General features: G+C 35.1%; 2 protein-coding genes and 1 long non-coding RNA gene across 4 annotated transcripts; 2 read left to right on the forward strand and 1 right to left on the reverse strand.

Annotated features, from left to right (window-relative positions):
* Positions 1-2,956: 2,956 nt before the first annotated feature.
* On the reverse strand, positions 2,957-5,397 carry LOC148915344 (uncharacterized). Its single transcript, XR_016128492.1, has 2 exons — positions 4,276-5,397; positions 2,957-3,447 (listed from the first exon to the last, which is right to left on the reverse strand). It is a non-coding gene; the product is annotated as an uncharacterized LOC148915344 (long non-coding RNA).
* Positions 5,398-6,056: 659 nt separating this feature from the next.
* On the forward strand, positions 6,057-8,195 carry LOC103338351 (uncharacterized). The gene is made up of 3 exons (XM_008241549.3): positions 6,057-6,501; positions 7,168-7,222; positions 7,780-8,195. Exons 1-3 carry the CDS (start codon positions 6,195-6,197, stop codon positions 7,937-7,939), a joined length of 522 nt encoding a protein of 173 aa, XP_008239771.1. The 5' UTR covers positions 6,057-6,194; the 3' UTR covers positions 7,940-8,195.
* A 1,887-nt stretch (positions 8,196-10,082) lies between these two features.
* Positions 10,083-18,788, forward strand: PANK2 (pantothenate kinase 2). Of its 2 annotated transcripts, none has more exons than XM_089055861.1 (23): positions 10,083-10,262; positions 10,586-10,937; positions 11,419-11,631; positions 11,747-11,805; positions 11,910-12,026; positions 12,243-12,362; positions 12,447-12,541; positions 12,643-12,736; positions 12,909-13,040; positions 13,680-13,792; positions 13,986-14,178; positions 15,068-15,276; positions 15,725-15,769; positions 15,925-15,973; positions 16,281-16,363; positions 16,616-16,732; positions 16,983-17,046; positions 17,226-17,372; positions 17,475-17,633; positions 17,729-17,812; positions 17,902-18,096; positions 18,227-18,298; positions 18,422-18,788. In XM_089055861.1, exons 2-23 carry the CDS (start codon positions 10,655-10,657, stop codon positions 18,509-18,511), a joined length of 2,733 nt encoding a protein of 910 aa, XP_088911987.1. In that variant the 5' UTR covers positions 10,083-10,262; positions 10,586-10,654; the 3' UTR covers positions 18,512-18,788. The 2 variants fall into 2 exon arrangements, with proteins under 2 accessions (XP_088911987.1, XP_088911988.1); XM_089055862.1 differs by having other exon boundaries at positions 11,419-11,625.
* The last annotated feature ends 1,307 nt before the right edge of the window (positions 18,789-20,095 follow it).

Raw genomic sequence — 20,095 nt, forward strand, 5'->3', positions numbered from 1 at the left:
AAGCTCCACCAACGTTAAAAAAAGTAATAAATTGTTGTTAAAAAAAGGGACATCGAAGCTTCATTTTCAATATATTAGGTATTTTTTATGCAGCGTGATAATATAGACGCAATCAAACAATTAATCTAATAGAATTAAAAATTTTAAATTCACCAAATATGAGAAAACCTCAAATTTATTGAATTCAAAATGATAACATAATGCCATAGTTACGGGCTAAAGTTGGTTTAAAGACTCCTAGAAATCCTAGGAAAACCAAAGAAAGTAGAAAGGAAAATCAACAAAAGTTTTCCAAAAACTAGTAAAATATTAAAACACAGTTTTGGGCTACTAAACGATCTCAAATGCCCGAAAAGGTTCATACGTCATGGAAAAACTATGAGTTTAACTTGTGACGTCGTTCCTTTCTAAACGACGGGTTATGGGCCCAAATATTAGCTCAAGGCTCAAACTAGCAGCTTCCCGGTTTTGCCTTTTCATGCGTAACTCTCCAACTCCTCTTCTATTGCTTCAATCATCTGTTCTACATCATCTTTGGTTAAGGTTTTTGGAGTCACTTGGTGGAATGGAGGTCCCCTTCAATAATATTTGAAACCAGTACAATAAAACCAACAGAGTTTCCTATAGATGTTAGGTCAATGGTTAGGTTCTTAAGCTCTGTGGAACCCATCTAGCCAGCTAGCCACATCCTTGTCATACACGTCAAATAAAGTGCTTATAGAAAGAAAAATTGAAGATAAAATTGTTTGATGAGAGATTAGGTATGACTAAAATACAAAATTACTTGCAAAAAATACGACCATTCACCATATTCTAAGGTCTAGGCCATCTAGCCACATATATGTGCAAATTAATTAGTTTTCTTGAGGTTTCTGAAATTTTTTGTCCCGACTGTCTCGTTTATGATCATTACGTAGGTAAAAAAAGACAGCAATATGCAGGTACTTCCATGCAGATATGACAACTTCATTTTCTAACTAGCCAGTTCAAATGTGAGTAATTGTAAGTTGTTATTCACTATAATAGACATCGAAATTTGCTTATGCAACGGATAGCATTGTCGATGTATATAGATCCTAATCATGTACATGTCAGTATATAATTTTGTTTGGTTACATGTTTGTGGCTATTTGATTTTAAGAGAGTCAAAGTTGTAGCTGGAGGAGGAATATCCAATTTGAGAGTCCAAACAAAATGGAAAGTAAAAGGCCAAGCAATGAAGACAGAGAAGACGACCGGTGAAAGACATGAAAGGATTTGATGGTGTTGTGTTGTGTACGTACTACACCGTCGTATAGCGCTTAGGGCAGTAGGTAGCATATATTGTCATGAACCAGCATTGAAGTGAAAGAGCAAAGACCTTCGAAGATGGTGAGTCTCCATAATATTATGCGACAAGGAGAGAATACAGAAAATCTAAAATTATTTGTGCCAAATTGACTGTTCATGTATGAATTATGAGCAATAAATAAAACGCCCCATGTGAATATTCTAAGAATATTGTAAGTTTTGGATGAATAAACATAGCAATCATATGTAGACCCTGTGCATATGAATTGTGTGCAAATAAGCAACAATTTTGTGACTTTTGACATAATGTTCATTTGGAAAACAAGAAGAAGAAAGAATCTACCATATAACACTCCAACCTTTTGGTTTTCTTACTTACACATTATATTTCAGTGTGGATAGTTTGTTTTTTTAAGATATTGGGGGAAACTATAAATTTTTTCAGATGATCTATCAAAAACTATATAAACATTACTATGTCAGTAAATCAGGATTAGATTACTCACGTTTTCTTTATTTATCAGAAGCAAAGATAACTTTTACAGGGATTTGAGAGGAAGAAAGGATGACTTAGTTCTTAACTCTAGAAAAATCACCAAATGTTGAGTGATTTTCTCCATTACTCACATCGTACATGACAACTCATGCTGATGTTCATTATCTAACCCATCTTGAGAGCAGTAATCATAAAATAATCATCACTAAGAATTTAACCTCTGCTTGAGGCGTAAGAAATCGCTCAATTGAATCACCTCCTTTTTGAGTATTTTGCAATTCGGTATTCAAATGATTAGAAGGATTCATCCAAGATTCATAAACAGTTTTGTTACCAGTCACATATTTGATAGAGCTTCATCAGAAATGTAAGCAAATTACAACCTAAAACACGCACGTGTTTTATTCGGCAAAATTTTGGCAAATTACGACCTAAATGTTTGGCCACTATATTATGTTTTAATATAAATTATTTACATTTTTTAATGTATATTCTTTTTATTCAATAATATGTGAGAATTATGCATATAATACGTGAATTTTGTGTCTTATTGAAATTTTTGTAAAAAACACGTATTTACCTATATAATACGAGTATTATGTTTGCTTTTAAAAAAATGTGAACTTTATAGAATCTTTAAGACATGTGCAGAACACATATGTATTATTAAAAAATACGTACGTACGTGTATAATACATTATTAAACATGAAAGTGTTAAATCCTTTATATGGGTAATAACTTTGGAAAAGTAAAAAATCAAAAGGGTACAATAGAGATTCTGGTAATTGCCTAATAGTAATGGATAATGCTCCAAACTACTCTTATCAATAAACGAAAATCGGAGAAAAAAATTGAAAAAAGAAAAAAAGGATATATAAAGCGTATAGCGGACGGCTATACTATTTATTAAAAAAAAACAAAAAACCCCGTAAAGCCCCGTGGGTATTCTATTTTTAAAAAAAATTAAAAAAATCAAGTATAGCCGCGCGAAACAATCAAAAGAGGACCCGCCCAACGATAAGCTGCCTACTTGTTAAAAATAAGTATAGCCGGTCGGCTATACTATTTTTAAAACAATATAGCCGATCGGCTACACTATTTTAAAAAAAAAACCCGCTTAGGTCCTTAGCGCCACGTGTCAAACAAGTAAAGCCGTACGGCTATACTACTTTTTCTTAAAAAAAATTAGGGAAAAGTAGCTTAAACACAAGATAACAGCTTCAGTTGCTCAAAGGTAGTACTTATTTGAATCTTCAAGACGGATAATCTGACCCTGCTACATAGACACCCTAAACTGTTCTAGTCAGATAGACTTAGGCAAATAATACAACTGCGCTACAAAAATTTCTAACTAGTTCGTTCCAGTTCTACGGAGATGAGATCAACAATACCTCATTCCTTTTTCTCCCACACGGTGTAATCCTTTCCAGAAGTAGCAATTTTGAAGGGTGGAGGCACTAGCTTCACAATGTCAAGCCTTGGACCAATCTTGACTAAACTATGATTTTCTCATCGATGGAAGCTACGTAGACGTCTGCATTAGCTGATAGAATGCGCAAAGCACTGTCGGTGGGGCAAATTGGATCCCGTTCCTGGATCTGATTGCAGTGAGTTTAGTGATCTCCTCTTTCAGATCCCAGTCAAAGAAGTGGTCATAAAACTGTGACAAAGATAATCAGATAAACAAAGTTGAAGTACGGGCCATAACCATCAAGCCTAAATAGGTTCACTAGGGATTAGGGAAACAGAAAGACCTCAAATACTAGGCTGTGAGAAAATGCTTAATCTAGCAGCAATATCACATTATTTTATTTATGTGTATTGGAAAGCAAGTTCATGCTGAGTCTTCACCTCATTTTATAGTAAGCCAAAAGGGCATTTGGCAAGCACTTATGAAACAGAAAGATGGCCCTTTTCTAGCTTGAGAAAAAGAGTAAATTAAATTCCAAGAACTTATAATTGATGGGATCCCTGGATGAGTAAGAATGTAGGCATAGCCCTGCATGATCTTATCCGAGAGCTCCACCCACTGAACCCAACTTCAGTCTTTAATCAATTCATCCAATCCGAAAGCTCTTTATGGACTTTTGTGTTTTTGTGGTCAGTATCAGGAGCAGCATTGTAGTCAGCTCTAGTGTCATGGTTCCCCTTAATCAGTCATGTATCCCACTATCATGTAAGGCACTTATCAGTGACTTCAATATTTTGATGCATTGAGATCATAGAGCCGTCCAGGCATGTATCCTTAGAAAAAGGAAAGATTTGAGATCAATGCTCAATATACAAAGAATTCTCCTATGACAGTCATACAACTAATGCTATGGCTAAAGACTAGGCTTTCAAGAATGGAATAAATTTTTTTGGATCAAAGTCTTGTAGCGGACTTGAGTGCTAGTTCTGCGATCATCTTTGAGCTTAACAACTTAAAACAAAATGTGGTTTGCAAAACTGACAAGGTTCAAGAGAGAGTTTTCGGACAGGTAAGTACCTTCAGGTGAAATAGCATGAGAAGGTGGAGGACGCCAAACATGTGTAATCCCGGAAGTAGCTAGTTAAGGTACAGACTGTCTTAAAGAGTTGTACCATCCTCCCTTCTTGCTTGATCCCCAATTGAATCCCTGATCATCAGTCAGCCCCCCGAAAATACATTAGTCCTACGGAGAGAGACAGAGAGACAGAGAGAGGTTATGTATTACTATAAATACCTGAAATAGGATCTGGGAAGCACTGAAGTCGGATGCAAGAGTGATAGAGAGAAGGAAATAAATGAGGGAAGTGGTTAGAGTGTTCATGTTCCCTTGTAATGAAACCATATCCTTTGATGGAGGTGTGAGAAGTTGATTGTTACGGTAAATTGAAAACCTGACTGTTTTTAGACATGCCTTAATTGCTAATTCCGCTGCTATCTATGGTGCGGCTGACATTAACTTGTCCCAACCAATTGCCAATTATGGAGAATTGGAGATGGAGGCACTTGTTCTTCGCGAAGGAACAACAAGACATAAATAAGGTCATGTTAGGCTAAGTTTGGTCTCCTAGGTATACTCTTGATGCCATTTTTACTTTTAACAACTAAGACATTGACATGTGTACTGACACATCATTTGATGAACAAATTTGGTAAGGAAATTAAAAGTCTCTAATGTTAACCTCTAATAATGACATTTCAATTTGATTCTTCATAGATAAGAGTCCTAAGCAGTTTAATTGCTTCCAAAGAAATTCCAAACATGCAAATTGTATTCACTTTCTTGCATCTTCCAAAGAAACCCCAATTTTTTATTTTTGGTAGAGGACTACTATTTGCTTTATTCCTTGATAAATAAGCATAAAATACACTTGCAATACAACAATTTCTAGTTACTTCATTCCACAGATGATATACAAGACCTCATGCTTTTTTCTCCCACACGGCATAATCCTTTCCAGAAGTTGCAATTTGGTAGGTTGGAGGTACAAGGTTCCCAACGTCGTACCTTCAACCAACCTTTGCTATGATTTTCTCATCTATGGCAGCAACGTAGAGATCTGCATCAGATGCAAGAATACGCAAGGCACTGTTGGGTTTGATCTCGTTCCGGGATCTGATTGCAATGAGTTTAGTGATCTCCCCTTTGTAAAAAATAAATTTTTTTTTTTAAAAAAAGGAAAAAATAGAGTATAGCCTCGCGGCTATACTATTTAAAAATAAAGTAAGTATAGCCGTTCGGCTATACTATTGATAAAAAAAATATGGGAGTTTCACTAAAACACCCAAAATGGAGTTGAAATTATAAAACCCAAGCACTATTTAAACATATAAACACACCCAAACCCATCATTACACACAAAACTCATTTATAAACACACCCAAAAAGTTGACTGGGGTTGATTTTGAGTGTGTTTACGTGTCAAATATATAGTCGGTCGCTATACTATTTTTAGAAACATTATTAAAACCGATTTTAGCGAACGGCTATACTATTTTTAATAAAAATAAAAAAAGGCGTAGCGACTAGGCACCACATGTCAAAAAAGTAAAGCCGCTCGCGATACTGTTTTAAAAAAGGAAAAACAGGTATAGCCGCGTGGATATACTATTTTTTAAAAAGTAGGAAAAATGGAGTATAGCCGAACGGCGGTATTATTATTCAATATTGGTCTGATGTTTTGGGTCGAGCCCAAAAAGTTTAAGAAGGAGAAGCAGCTAGCAAGCCCATCCAGAAATGTGGGAAAACGAAGTCAATTTAGATTTTATAACTATCTTCACCGTCCACGTGTCCATATCCTCAAACCGCCATTCACAATCTCAATCCCTAGTTTTTGGTTATCCCAATCCAGCTCTCTGTCCTCGTTCACAAAATTATCGAATATCACCTGACTGAGAGGTTTGAAGAAGAAGTAGAAGAAACCAACCGCAAAGCGAAAATGTTGAGGCTTGCGGCGAAGAGACTTCTCCAAGGGGGGCGGCTAGGGTCACATGAGGCTCAGTCACCGGCGGTCCTGAGCCTGCCACGTTTTTACCATGAGAGGGTGGTGGACCACTACGACAACCCGCGCAACGTCGGATCGTTCGACAAGCATGATCCTACGGTGGGCACAGGACTCGTCGGTGCGCCCGCTTGTGGCGATGTGATGAAGCTCCAGATTAAGGTCGATGACAGCACGGGAAAGATTGTTGATGCTTGCTTCAAGACCTTTGGCTGTGGATCGGCCATTGCCTCTTCTTCTGTCGGTTAGTCACGTTTATATGCATATTTGTTTATGTAATTGTTTGTTTGGTTGCTTAGAAAATTTTAGGGCAGAAAAGATTGAATTTTTTAAAATAGAAATCGAAATTTGAAGCATGCTGTATCGAACTTATTGATTGGAACGAAGGTTTTGCTAGTTTAATTAATTCTGCTATTGCTTGGTTGAGGTAGAAATTGGAGGCATTGAGCAGCTTATAACTTGTTCTGTTGGTTGTGAATTAAAAATTTAAGTTATTTAGATTGAATTAATACGTTTTCTGAGTTTGCGTATTTCATTCCAATTTGTATTATCGGTTTATTGAGGTGTGATTAATTTATGTATTCGTATAATCGTTTTGGATGCGTTTTGCATTTCATCAAAGTACTTGTATGTGTCATCATCATGCTGCCTCTTTTTATGAAAATTTATGGTAATGGGAAATTATTGTTTATTGAAATTACTCTGATGTGTTGTGGAAAGTTGGTATTCTCTGAAGCCAGTCAATGAGGGATCATATATTTTATAGAGAGTTAATAAATTATTGTTACTGTTTCATGGCATGTGATGCTTCCCTTGCTTAGTTTTAGTTCCTAATTTGTCTGATATGATTCTTTCTGGACTGATACCGTCGATTTTAATTGTCTAATATTGGGTTTGTATCTTCTTCCAGCTACTGAATGGGTAAAGGGGAAACAAATGGAGGAAGTCTTGACTATTAAGAACACGTGAGTTTTGCTATCCTGATTATAACTTTATCTAATTTATTTTGTTCATCTTTCTTGCTGATAATTTAACATGGTGGTCTTGATATGTAATTGAGTGAATGTTTTGGGTTTGCAGTTTTATCATGTTAGTTTGATTCCTGCAATATTCACTTGTGGACTTTGTATGAAACCTGTGATTTTGCTGTTAAATTCTTTTCATTGAGTTAATATTGATATCCAAGATACTTGCCAATGGCAATTCTATGCTAATTTGGTTTGTAAGTATTTATTTATGGACTTTGATTATATGCTATTGCCTAATGGGAGGGGTTTTATGTTGTGTATTTCTTCGTCTTGTGTTGTCAAATAGCCTTGTCTGGTACCCCTTTCGCCTACTAACAGTCCCAATATTGACCATTTTACCATAGTGATTTCTGTTTTCTGTTCGAGGTGTGGTATGCCGTTGCTTATACTTGTTCTTCCAAGCAGAATTTCTTCTGCTGGAAGCTTTGATATTCTATTTCTGTTTCTAACATTTTTGCTCATTGTTTTGGTTGGTTCTTTTGAATTTCCTGCAGAGAGATTGCAAAACATCTTTCTCTTCCTCCTGTTAAGCTTCACTGCAGCATGCTCGCAGAGGATGCTATCAAGGCAGCTGTTAAAGATTATCAGGCCAAGCAAACCAAATCAAATGGCAGTACAGAGGCAACTCCTGTTGAGAAGGCTGCTAATGCTTGATTTTTCTTTCAAGTAAAATGATGATGAAAAGTATCTGGGTCCAGTTTTCCATCTGTTGGTTGCCTACTAGTTATTGTAATAATGGTTGTACTGGATTAGACTAGCGTCAAAGCTTCGTATTTTCTATTTGTGTTTTTTTTTTGTCGGATTGCACATGTATGATGAACAAACAAGTTCGTAAGTATACTGTAAATTAGAGATATGAGCTGTTTTAAATGCTTTCCTGATTTCAATAAACAATTTATTATTTATGCAATTCGATCTTCATATGAATATTATATGTGGCTTTAGCTTTTCAAGTTTTTAACTCGCTCTTAATTTGAATAAAGTCTTTGAATATGTGAAGTCTCCATATTGATATGAAGCATTATAATTATTTGTTTATAGCATATTTGGTTGAAATTATTCTATTAAAACGTTGAGATAATTGTTGGTGAAATTAATGAAAATAATTATGTGTGCTAACTTTGAGGCCCTGTTAGTTCGCGGAAAGGATTGAGAAATGGTAGCAATGTCGGCCGTGGACACAGGGCCTGGTTCCCAAGGGCGACAGCCCAGGGCCTCAAGGGCCCATATTTTAAAAAGTAAACATTAAAACTTATTAATTTGTATTGGAACAACAAACATTCAATTAATTCAGTATTTTTTTATAAAGAAAATGTTTAGTTTTTCTAATTTGATGGTTTTCTTGTTATGAATTTTTTTAAAATGTTGTATGACTTATGTACTTTTTTCTTATTTTAATTTGATGAGATTACTATATTGAAGATAAAGATAAAATACATGTGCATCTATATCTATATATATAAAGCAAAAGGTAAAGAATGGTGAAACATTCAAAATACCAGAAAATGCCCTTGATTAATTCAAACATTAAGAATTAAAATTATTAATTAAATGAGGATAATATGATAAATTCACTTTTTTCATATTAACAAAATTAAAATTTAAAACAAAATCAGATAATAGGTCATATTTTTATGAAACATAACTACCCATGTTATTTTTTCTTAATTCTAAAAATAAAAAAAGAAAACTAATTGGCACATGCTCAGTATATATTATTTTTCTTGTTAAATTATATACAAAGAAAAAATTATCTCATTTTAATATATGGCCCTGGGTCTCTCAAAAGTAAGGACCCTCCCTGCTATACAGAAAATAATATGCGGTCATTTATGATTCCCATGAACTCATAAGGGTCCTATATTTTTAGTTTCCTCCAATATTTTACCAATAAAAAAAGAAGATCAAAAGGTAAGATGAAAAAGTAGTGTTTATGTTCTTCAGTCGATAAATTTATTGGAATTAGACGCGATGCCCTTATTTTATCTCACGTTAACATGCAATTCATGTTTTTATTATAAGAAATGCAATTCATGTTAGTCCTTCATTGTTAGGAGAAGAATTGAAGTGACAAAATATTCATGTCCGATTGTGTAAAATAAGTGTGATTGTTAGCTATCCTGTATCTCATAGAAAAATGTTTGAGAACAGAAATTACTTTGATATTACTTTACTAACACCTCCTCCTCTCTCAAATACTTTCAGAATAGAAATTGTAACAAATATGCTTAATCTAACTTATCAGCATGTTCTCTTTCAATTTTGTTTGCTATTTGTGTTCTAGTTAAAAGTTAATTAAAAACATTTGAAGAATTATGAATCACCGACAATTAAGGGAGAATAAAATATAATTTATTCTTATTTTATGAACGGAAAAGTAAGATGATTCGAATTTTAGACTTCTTCCAATATATACTAATTTAAGTTGATGTCAGGATAGATTAAGTATCTTTAATGGAGCGAAAATATAACAATAAATAAGTTACAAATAATTGACTAAATGAAAAAAAAAGAAAAAAAATAGCTCCAAATTTTTTTTTTTTGGCCAAAAAGAAAAGTGGAAAATGTTTGTTAACAAAAAGGCCTTAACTGATTCATAAAATAAGAAAAGGCCTTAACTGGGCCATACGAACTCCATTTTCCACAGTTTTGTTTGACTGACCGGGTCGATTATCGGTTGCCTATTCCCAGAGGCGGCGCGAAATCCACGAAACTATCACGCGCTTCCTAAGCGAGTACGTGTACAACAGCCACCTACCCGCCAGTCACAAAAACCAAACCGATCACAGCCCCAACCATTGCTGACTTCCCCAATCCATACATACAACGAAAGGACCAACCTTTTTTACTCTCTCCCCTAATCTCTCCCCTAATCTCTTCCTAAATCCTCTATTACTCTGTTGTTGTTGTTGTCTTCAATCCTTCATTCTTCCCCACCATTGCAATTAGATTCAATTCATACTTTCACACTTTTAAGGTCAGCATTTTGTTTTTGTTCACACACTCCTTGTTTGTTAGATTCATATGCAGTTCAACTAGCTCTCTTCCACTCTCACTTCCACTTCCTCACCTAACCCGTTATTATTTTTTTATTGGATCATTTTTAATCACTAGTCTACCATTCTTTATTGTTTTTTAGCTTCTGGGTCAATTTCCTTATATTTTTTGGTTTACTGTAAACTTAGGTGGTCCAGATGCATTTAAATTTTGATAATTTCATCGAATTCTTCATTATTGGAAGTTGTTACTTGGGTTTCTCTCTTTTATTTGTTTGAATCATTTTTTTATTGTTTACCGTAGGAAGACAAAGTGGCCATATAGGCCAACAAAAACAGTTGTGAAGTGGGTGGTAGAGGGGATTTTGGATTAATGGCTAGTCTAACAGAGGACCCAGTTCTTGGAATTAGCTATATAAAAGAGAGAGAGGAAGAAAATGAGAAAGGCAAAACCCAAGTGGTTAAAACAGAAGAGGTTGGTCAAAGTGAGAGAGATATGGCTTCGGCAACCGGGAATTCGATTCACCGGTCTGGTTCTCGGCCTCAGTTAGACCTCAGCAAAGCTGCTATTCAAGGGAACTTTGAAGAGAGGGACCCCACTATTCTTCTGCCTAATCAGTCTGATGACTTATCTCATTTGGCTTTGGACATAGGAGGTATAGTTGGATAATTCACTTGTTTTAGGACAAGTCATGTGATTTCTGGATTTTAACCTCTCTGTTTTGTTGGTTTGGTAATTCAGTTGTAGTTTTCACTGCATAGGATTGTGTTTTCTTTTGATCTCTGCTTATATTTTTATATTAAAGTGATCATTTTTATTTGTTTGTTTGAGGAAACTAGAAGTTTGAGTTGGTGCAGAGAAAGGGTAATTATGCATGTCATGAGTTGCCCAATGAGAATTACTTAATTGTGATCAATGGTTCTATAATTGCTGGTGTTTTTAGTTTGACGTGAACTTGGTAGTATTCTTATCATATATAGACCTCAGTGCCTGGTTGTGAGAGATTACATATCAAATTATGCTCATCTATTCACCCCTGTTTCTTGCATGTTTCCCATTCTAGTAAGTTGGAGAAAGTTGTTTTAGTCTGTTTATAAAGATCGGCATTTTAAAATTATTTAATGGTTTACTGGCAGGATCTCTCATCAAGTTAGTGTATTTTTCTAGACATGAAGACCAATCAATTGATGATAAAAGGAAGAAAACTTTGAAGGAGAGATTGGGAATATCCAATGGTAATAGGAGAAGCTACCCAATTCTGGGTGGGAGGCTTCATTTTGTGAAGTTTGAGACGAACAAGATTAACGAGTGCTTAGACTTCATCTATTCTAAGCAGCTTCACCGTGGTGGTATTTTCATCTTGCTGTTCTTTTCCCTTGTTGTCATCATTTTCTTCATAGCTAAGCATAGTAGATTTGCTTGAACTTGTAACATTATAGTTTTTAAAAACAAAATTGTGTATAGGAATGGATGCTCGGATCTGGAATCCTGATGCCCCAACCAATGAAAATGCTGTAATCAAGGTAATATGTGTGTTTATCAAACTGGTTTTGTATTTAGTAATTCTATTGTATCTGTGTATTTTTAAGAATCATACTAATATTTATGAGTTGATTCTTGTGCGAAGGCCACAGGTGGTGGGGCATACAAGTTTGCAGACCTCTTCAAGGAAAGGCTTGGGGTTAGTCTTGACAAGGAAGACGAAATGAATTGTCTTGTCTCTGGAGCAAATTTTTTACTCAAGGTGGATATTGATATGAGATCCCGTTATTCTTTGTTATGCATTAATTTTTTGCTCATTCATGACTTGCTGATAGCTCTATAAATTGTGTCGATACCATATAGAGATGTCATTAAGTACTTCTATCTAATTATCTTTTAGTGCATTTTTGCCTTCTATCCTCCATGATAATCGTACTTCTCTGAAAGGTAATTAGATGTTTTACCATGATTCTAGTAGGCAATTCGTCATGAAGCTTTCACACATATGGAAGGTCATAAAGAGTTTGTGCAGATTGACCAAAATGAATTGTTCCCGTATCTTCTAGTCAATATTGGGTCCGGTGTTAGTATGATTAAGGTAAGTCTTCTTTATGTTTTTCTTTTTGCTAATTGTGGAGACTTATTGAGTTTATTACTTAACAAGTAACCTAAGTTGGCATAGGTTGATGGAGATGGCAAATTTCAGAGGATAAGTGGAACAAATGTTGGTGGTGGTACTTATTGGGGCTTGGGAAGGCTGTTAACAAAGTGCAAAAGGTTAATTTGTCCTTCTGATTTATTTTCTGTTGCTTTCTGTTTCATCTCATCTGTTTCCAGAATTTTTTTCTGGGTCTTTGACTAATACATTCCCATATCAGTTTTGATGAGTTGTTAGAGCTCAGTCAACTGGGAGATAATAGGACTATAGACATGCTTGTTGGGGACATTTATGGTGGTATGGACTACTCAAAGGTATGCATTAATTGGAACTTCTTGCTGTAATCTTTGGGGTATGCAAATTGTCTGTTCTGTTCCGAACACTACTTTGAATCCAGATATCTTAATATTAGATATCATGAATTATAGAACTTTCCTTAATCTAGTGGAGTGACTAAGCATCCCCTTATCATAAAACATATTATAGATCGGTCTCTCTGCATCAACCATTGCTTCAAGTTTTGGGAAAGCTATTTCAGAAAACAAGGAGCTTGAGGACTACAGTCCAGAAGATATATCCCTATCTCTCTTACGAATGATTTCTTATAATATTGGGCAGGTACGTCTGAAATTACAAGAGCATGTTATGAAAATGCAATTTATGTTGTACCTTATTCGAATAGGTGAGAGCTGAAGATGATAACATGTGTCGCCTTACTGTTTATCTTGTTCTAAATAATTTTTATTTATGATGATAACATATATGTATCTTTTAATGGATTTAGCACTTGACTTGACTTATGTTATAGTTTATAGATTGTTCTTGCCTTTATGTACTGCTTTTGGTGATTTTCGACTTTATATTAGCTTACAGACAAGCATCATGCATTTAATACATGAAGTATCCTTGTACCACTTGAAGCATCAATAGACTCAGTACATTGTAATATCTCCACATACCTGAGGTCGAATGTTCTGTGTGCATGTGCGTTTGTGTGGGTGTGTATTTCTATTTGCAATTTTTTGTTCTAATTACAATATGCTTCTATTAATACAGTTCCTATTATTTTGTCGAAGCTGTTAACAGATTGTAATTTGGAGCACCATGGGTGTTGGCCATCTCCTTGAATTACCTTAATTTTCTCTTTAATTATTTTTTGTTATTGTGAATAATCGTTTATATGTAACTATTCCTTCCTATAATTGTCTGACAACTTATAAATGAGAACCAATAGATGTGCTGATTCCTGCTGTGCAGATATCTTATCTAAATGCACTACGATTTGGTCTCAAGCGAATATTTTTTGGAGGTTTTTTTATAAGGGGTCATGCTTATACCATGGACACTATCTCTTTTGCGGTTCAGTTCTGGTACATGTTACAACTTACAATATCAAGAATTAGACGTTTATTTGTCTTTTAGTTTTTTATGAAACTAAGGATCAAATCAGTTCTGTTGCTCTTTCCAGTTGTTTTTCCCAAAATTTTCTTGGTATTTTCAATTTGAGCATAATTTCTTAATTGTTTTATCTTGCCATTTGAAAATTTTGTGTATAATTTTTAGGTCAAAAGGGGATGCACAAGCAATGTTCTTGAGACATGAAGGGTTTCTGGGAGCTTTAGGTGCATTTATGAGCTATGAAAAGCATGGTCTTGACGACTTGATGGTCCATCACTTAGTTGAAAGGTTTCCAATGGGTGCACCATATACAGGAGGAAAGATTCATGGTCCACCACTCGGGGATTTGAATGAGAAGGTAAGTGTTATCAGAGTTGGAAAGACCTGACCTGGAGCAGCTGACTCTCTGGTGTTAATGGATCTGGGTTGTATGTTTTTCTCGTGTTTAGTTTGGGGAAGTCATAAATCGGCCAGGGAAAAAAAATAAGCTTAATGTCATGGCCTGTGTATGAGTGTCACCCCATTTACCATCTGAACGCCCCACAATGTATCACATCTTTTTTTCTGGGAGTGAAACAAAATAAGAATTTCTGTCAAATAGCGTGGTGTATACAAAGAGTAGGTAGAAATTAAGGTATTAAAGTTGGAAAAGAGACTCCACTACAATGATTCTCGTAGAATTTATTCTATTCCAAAACCAGTAAACAAAAAAAAAAACTCTGGCATCTTTAAAGATTAGATTATTGTGGCAACTATACAGGCATATATTCTGTCTAAAGACCAACTTTGCTCAAAAGAAAAAGGTTTGAAATCTATAGATGAATTACTATAAGAGCTGCTAGACTCTGGATTACAGAATAGGAAAAATGGTAGAAGAGAGAGCTACAGGTTGAGCAATCAGCTGTAGTTTCTATTGTGACTGACTCTTCGGTATGTACAAGGCTAAAAGCCATTGTTTCTGACTGATCTCACCATGAATGCTCCTGTATATCATTCTTGATTGGGAGGGCTTTGATTTGATCATACTTAGGTCTTTGCTTCATGTTGTTAACCAGGATTTGATTGCCTTCTCGTTCATCCTCCTTGTATCTATTTCTTTACTGATAAAATTTGAGTTTTTATAAAAATAAAAATAAAAATTATAGTCTCATCTTTTGCTTTATACTGGAATTCTAGTCTTTGCACATATACCTTCTCAGTATGCGTAAGAAATTTTAAGTTATGTGGTTTGGAAACCTTGAATGCAGATTTCATGGATGGAGAAGTTTGTTCGGAAGGGCACTGAGATTACTGCTCCAGTACCAATGGCTCCACCTGGAACTACTGGACTTGGAGGCTTTGAAGTTCCTTCATCCAAAGGAGGTACTCTACGTTCTGATGCAAGTGCTTTAAACATTGGGGTTCTACATCTTGTACCCACTTTGGAAGTCTTTCCATTATTGGCGGACCCAAAAACGTAAGTTAACTTACAGATTGTTGTTGCTCACTGCTCTACTAAGATTGTAGCCAGGGCTTAGCTTGGTAAACCTCTCTTCCAAAATGGAGGTCCCAAGTTCAAGTACACCCTTCCCAAATGTCATAATATCCTCAAAAGCTTGTGCCTTTACGGAACTTTGGCAGTTTCATTCAGTGTATTGGTATCCTTTACAGTGATACAAGTGAGACCTTAATATGTTTAGTGCTGTCATGGGCACATCTTGTACTAGGATCTTAATGATTTGTGTTTTTGTTGATGATCTCTCATGTCACTCACTTTGTAGTTCATATTTAGCTTTAAGTTTCGATGTCTTTTAATCTTAATTAATAGATATTGGTTGCATTTCTCTAATTGATTCTGTTGTACTTAAACTAGAATAGTTGAGCATTAACCTCTTAAGTCCTGTGTTTATTTTATGACGGTGCAGGTATGAGCCTAACACTATCGATCTCTCAGATCACGGCGAGTTAGAGTGAGTACATGCTGTTAGTTTTCTGTTTGTTTGGATTTCCTTACAACTTATCTGTACAATATTAGTTGTTATAATTGGTAATTTGAAACTATACGTTTCCAAAAATATGGATGTTTTGTTTTTTATTGGTAATTTGAGGTGTTTTTGTGCTATAGGTATTGGTTTACTGTGCTGTCAGAGCATCTACCTGATCTCGTTGATAAGGTAAACATTAGCATCAACCAGAGCATCTGTTCAACAGAACCAAATTATGTTTCCGTCTAAAGGTTTATAGGCAACCAGATCTGCATAAGTTATAGTTAAATGTGGAAAATATTTAAAAGTTTACTTTCAGAAATCACTGATTCGAAAATGTCTTTGGTTTTGTTTATATGGTTATCCATTTCCAGTTTGTTACTGTTCTTTGTGTATTCAGTTTCTTCCTTGTTTATATTCATGTAAACAGAAAATCAGATTGGATATGTTTTATTATTGATTTATGACTTTGAGAGTTCAATTTGAAATATGGTAGGCAGTGGCAAGTGAAGGTGGAACAGATGATGCTAAAAGAAGGGGTGATGCTTTTGCTCGTGCTTTTTCTGCACACTTGGCACGGTAACTATGCTCTCTTAGAGATTATTTCTATGCTTTGTTTCATATAAAATTTTGGACAGCTATGAGGCTTGAAACTAGCTTCTGTGTGTTATACATGTGCAGCGTGCATGTGAATCTGTAGTTGCCTTATGTGCAAGTTTGTAGAGTTATCATGTGTCCCTTCTGAAACCAGTATTTTTTATAGATAATTTGTTCTTAGAGATCAATGAAGGTGTACTTCTTCCATTTAAAAACTTCCAACTCGCTGTATAGGTTGATGGAGGAGCCTGCTGCATATGGAAAGTTAGGGTTGGCCAATCTATTGGAACTGAGAGAAGAATGCTTAAGGGAGTTCCAATTTGTTGATGCCTATAGAAGTATAAAACAAAGGTAATTGCATTTAATTCATGAAGCAACCAAGATGATATCAATCTGATTCTAGCGTATTTCTATTGAGTTTAACAGATATGGTCTTTAGACAAGTGAATTTGATCAAAATATGAAAGATCTCAAAATGAAAGAATTGTAAAAGGAAAATAGAAAGTAATGCTGAGGTAATTACACTGGACCAGTGGTGCGCCTCAACTATTTCACCCCTTTTTATTCTAAGCCTCGGTCCCCTCGTTTATGAATGCAACAGAGAAAATGAGGCATCACTTGCTGTTTTAGCTGATCTGCTGATGGAGCTTGATAGTATGACTGAGGTGCGCTTCCCATAGTTTATTCAATATAGTGGTTATCATACACCATTATGATATCAGCTGATATTTATCTGATTCATCTTTCTCTCTGTCTTTGCAAAACTTTATCCAAAAGTATGAAAAGCCCATCTGGCACTTTTTGAACCATTGTTCTTATCATTTGAAACTTTATTAATTTGCAGGAAACAAGACTGCTTACCCTTATTGAAGGTGTTCTTGCTGCAAACATTTTTGACTGGGGATCTCGTGCCTGTGTGGATCTCTATCACAAAGGAACGATTATTGAAATTTACAGAATGAGCCGCAATAAGATGCAAAGACCTTGGCGGGTAAGTGGAATTTAAAATCAAGTTCCTATGTCCTTTCAATTCATTTAAATTAATTATTAATTGGCTATGCTTGTGTAAAAGAGCTTTTAATCTTTTATTTAGGTGGATGATTTTGACGTTTTCAAAGAGAGAATGTTGGGATCTGGAGATAAGAAACCTCGTCCACATAAAAGAGCTTTGCTATTTGTGGATAACTCAGGTGCTGACGTTATTCTAGGAATGCTGCCCCTAGCACGGGAACTTCTCCGACGTGGAACAGAAGTAAGTTTATTTTGCATGTAGTTGCCTAAGGTAGCTTATTTTTGTATATAATTAAATTATGTAATAAAAATGTTGTAATGAGATTGCTTTTGCAGGTTGTTTTGGTTGCCAACTCCCTCCCAGCTCTAAATGATGTAACTGCTATGGAACTTCCTGAAATTGTTGCTGAAGCTGCCAAGGTTGGTTTCAAGCATGATTAAGTCTTTTAACCTTTTTTTCCTATATATTATATATCTAAATAAAAAGAAACTGATACTTCTATCGACAGCATTGTGACATTCTTCGCAGAGCTGCTGAAGCGGGAGGCTTACTTGTGGATGCAATGGTTAGCACTCTAGATGATTCTAAAGGAAATTCATCTTCAGTTCCGTTGATGGTTGTTGAGAATGGTTGTGGCAGTCCTTGCATAGACTTACGGCAGGTTAGCTCTGAGCTAGCTGCTGCTGCGAAAGAGGCCGATTTGGTATGATGCTCGTTTCAGTTACTGAAATCATTGTCCAGCATTACTATAATAGATTAAACACAAAAGAAAGAAGGAACGAGGAAGCAAAACTCTGCAGATCACTATATTTGACCAAATGCTACCCATGCAGATTATCTTGGAAGGGATGGGCAGAGCTCTTCATACCAACTTCAATGCAAGGTTTAAATGTGATGCTTTAAAGGTGAGATTTCTATGCATGTCTTATTTTGGAATGTGGGACTAGATTTTCCTCAAGTTACAAAGCTTCTCTGAGAGCATAATATTTTCTTTTACACTATATTAACAAGAACAACTTGTTTTGCAGCTTGCAATGGTGAAGAATCAAAGGTTGGCTGAAAAATTGATCAAAGGGAACATATACAACTGCGTGTGCCGATATGAACCACTAAGCTAAAAAGCACTGATTCACAACAGGTTGTAGGGTCTGATGGCAAGCCGTGGGTGGACTTGATTTTCTGGAGACACCAAGTTGATACAAAAATGATAAAGATTATGACTATATGCAGATTTACGAGGACCCCGATTTAGTGATAGCGGGAATGGTTTTTTTTTCTTTATTTAAATTCAAGTAATTTGGTATAGTTCAATGTGAAGAAGAGTGGTCTATTGCCGCCCATTTGATACAATACAAAGCAGTCTTAGTCCAAAGCATCTTTAGTGCTCGTTCATCAGTTTCTTTGAGTTTTGTTCACATTCGCCTGCAAAATCACGATTTTGAATATATTCATGTCATGGAATCTGGCCATTGGAAAGAGTATGGGGATTTTAGCTTGTACAAGTGCAACCGAATCAAAATAATTCGTCGTCAAAACTAAAATACGGAAAAGGAACATAGAAAGAAAACAAAATACGGAAAAGGAACATAGAAAGAAAACAAAAAGGTTATTTGTAGCAATGGTTTCTCAACTATATTCGAAGTTACATTTTGGTCACTTAATTCAAATATTAATTGCAGAAGTCATTCAATTGGGTGTTGTGTTGCACTATTAGTTCCTATTGTCAAGTCTCTCTAACGGTAGGGACTAATGGTGCAACACAACACTTAATTGAGTAACTTCTATAACTATTTTTTGGAGTTGAGTAACCAAAATATAACTCCGAGTATAGTTGAGGGATCATTGCTACAAATAATCTTAATTGAAAAGTCACATTTGCCCATCAATAATTTAAGTGATGTTTGTCACGTCATAATTTTAAACATAAAAAGTCACAGACTTGACTATAGGGACTAATAGTGCAACACAACACCCAATTGAGTGACCTGTGCAACTAATATTTGAGTTGACTGGCCAAAATATAGCTTCGAGTATAGTTGAGGGACCATTGCTATGAATAATCCAAAACAAAAAAATGATGAAAGGCATCCAGTGATTAAATCATTACCAAGGGTTATGTACTGCAAGCACAATCAATCCTTGTCATCATCAATATTTAGAGAGAAGTTGTCAACTTTAGACAACCAACCAGAGTGCCGTGATATTTTACATTGTGTTTTAAACTTTCAAGTAATAAAAATAGGGTAATGATTTTCTCACTCTAATTTTATCCACTTATACTCATTTTTTAGTTATAAAATAGAGTGTAAGTAGATAAAATTTGAGTGGGGAAATCACCACTCTAAAAATAAAGGACAAAGAAAACAACATTATGAGCTCCTCATTTTTAACTAAAATCGCTGGAAAGTCATTTTAGTTAACATATTTTCCTATATTCCTCTCACCAAAAAGTTTCCAAATAAATAAATAATATCATTGTAAAATGTATTAAAATATTAGATATGTAGTCACTAGAAGTTATTCTCTTTCTCAAATTTAGGAGATACTTGAGGTTACTTTATTTTTCTATTAATGGGGATCGTAAATTTGAATTTGGAATATTTTTTAATACCGAAAAGACAAATACCACTTGACCAAAAGTCAAATAGTTCATATGAAGCTACTTTAGGAACAAGATAGTTGATATGGTTGGAGATTTTTAT

Source organism: Prunus mume, linkage group LG7, assembly GCF_029339155.1.
Source record: "Prunus mume cultivar Tortuosa linkage group LG7, ASM2933915v1, whole genome shotgun sequence".
NCBI classification, from domain to species: Eukaryota; Viridiplantae; Streptophyta; class Magnoliopsida; order Rosales; family Rosaceae; genus Prunus; species Prunus mume.

Bases quoted from the DNA above. Each gene is read 5' to 3' on its own strand.
- LOC103338351 (XM_008241549.3), top strand. From the start codon at position 6,195: ATGTTGAGGCTTGCGGCGAAGAGACTTCTCCAAGGGGGGCGGCTAGGG. The intron at 6,502-7,167 runs GTTAGTCACGTT...ATCTTCTTCCAG, and splicing joins CATTGCCTCTTCTTCTGTCG to CTACTGAATGGGTAAAGGGG. The intron at 7,223-7,779 runs GTGAGTTTTGCT...AATTTCCTGCAG, and splicing joins GTCTTGACTATTAAGAACAC to AGAGATTGCAAAACATCTTT.
- PANK2 (XM_089055861.1), top strand. From the start codon at position 10,655: ATGGCTAGTCTAACAGAGGACCCAGTTCTTGGAATTAGCTATATAAAA. The intron at 11,806-11,909 runs GTAATATGTGTG...TCTTGTGCGAAG, and splicing joins ATGAAAATGCTGTAATCAAG to GCCACAGGTGGTGGGGCATA. The intron at 13,793-13,985 runs GTACATGTTACA...TATAATTTTTAG, and splicing joins TCTTTTGCGGTTCAGTTCTG to GTCAAAAGGGGATGCACAAG.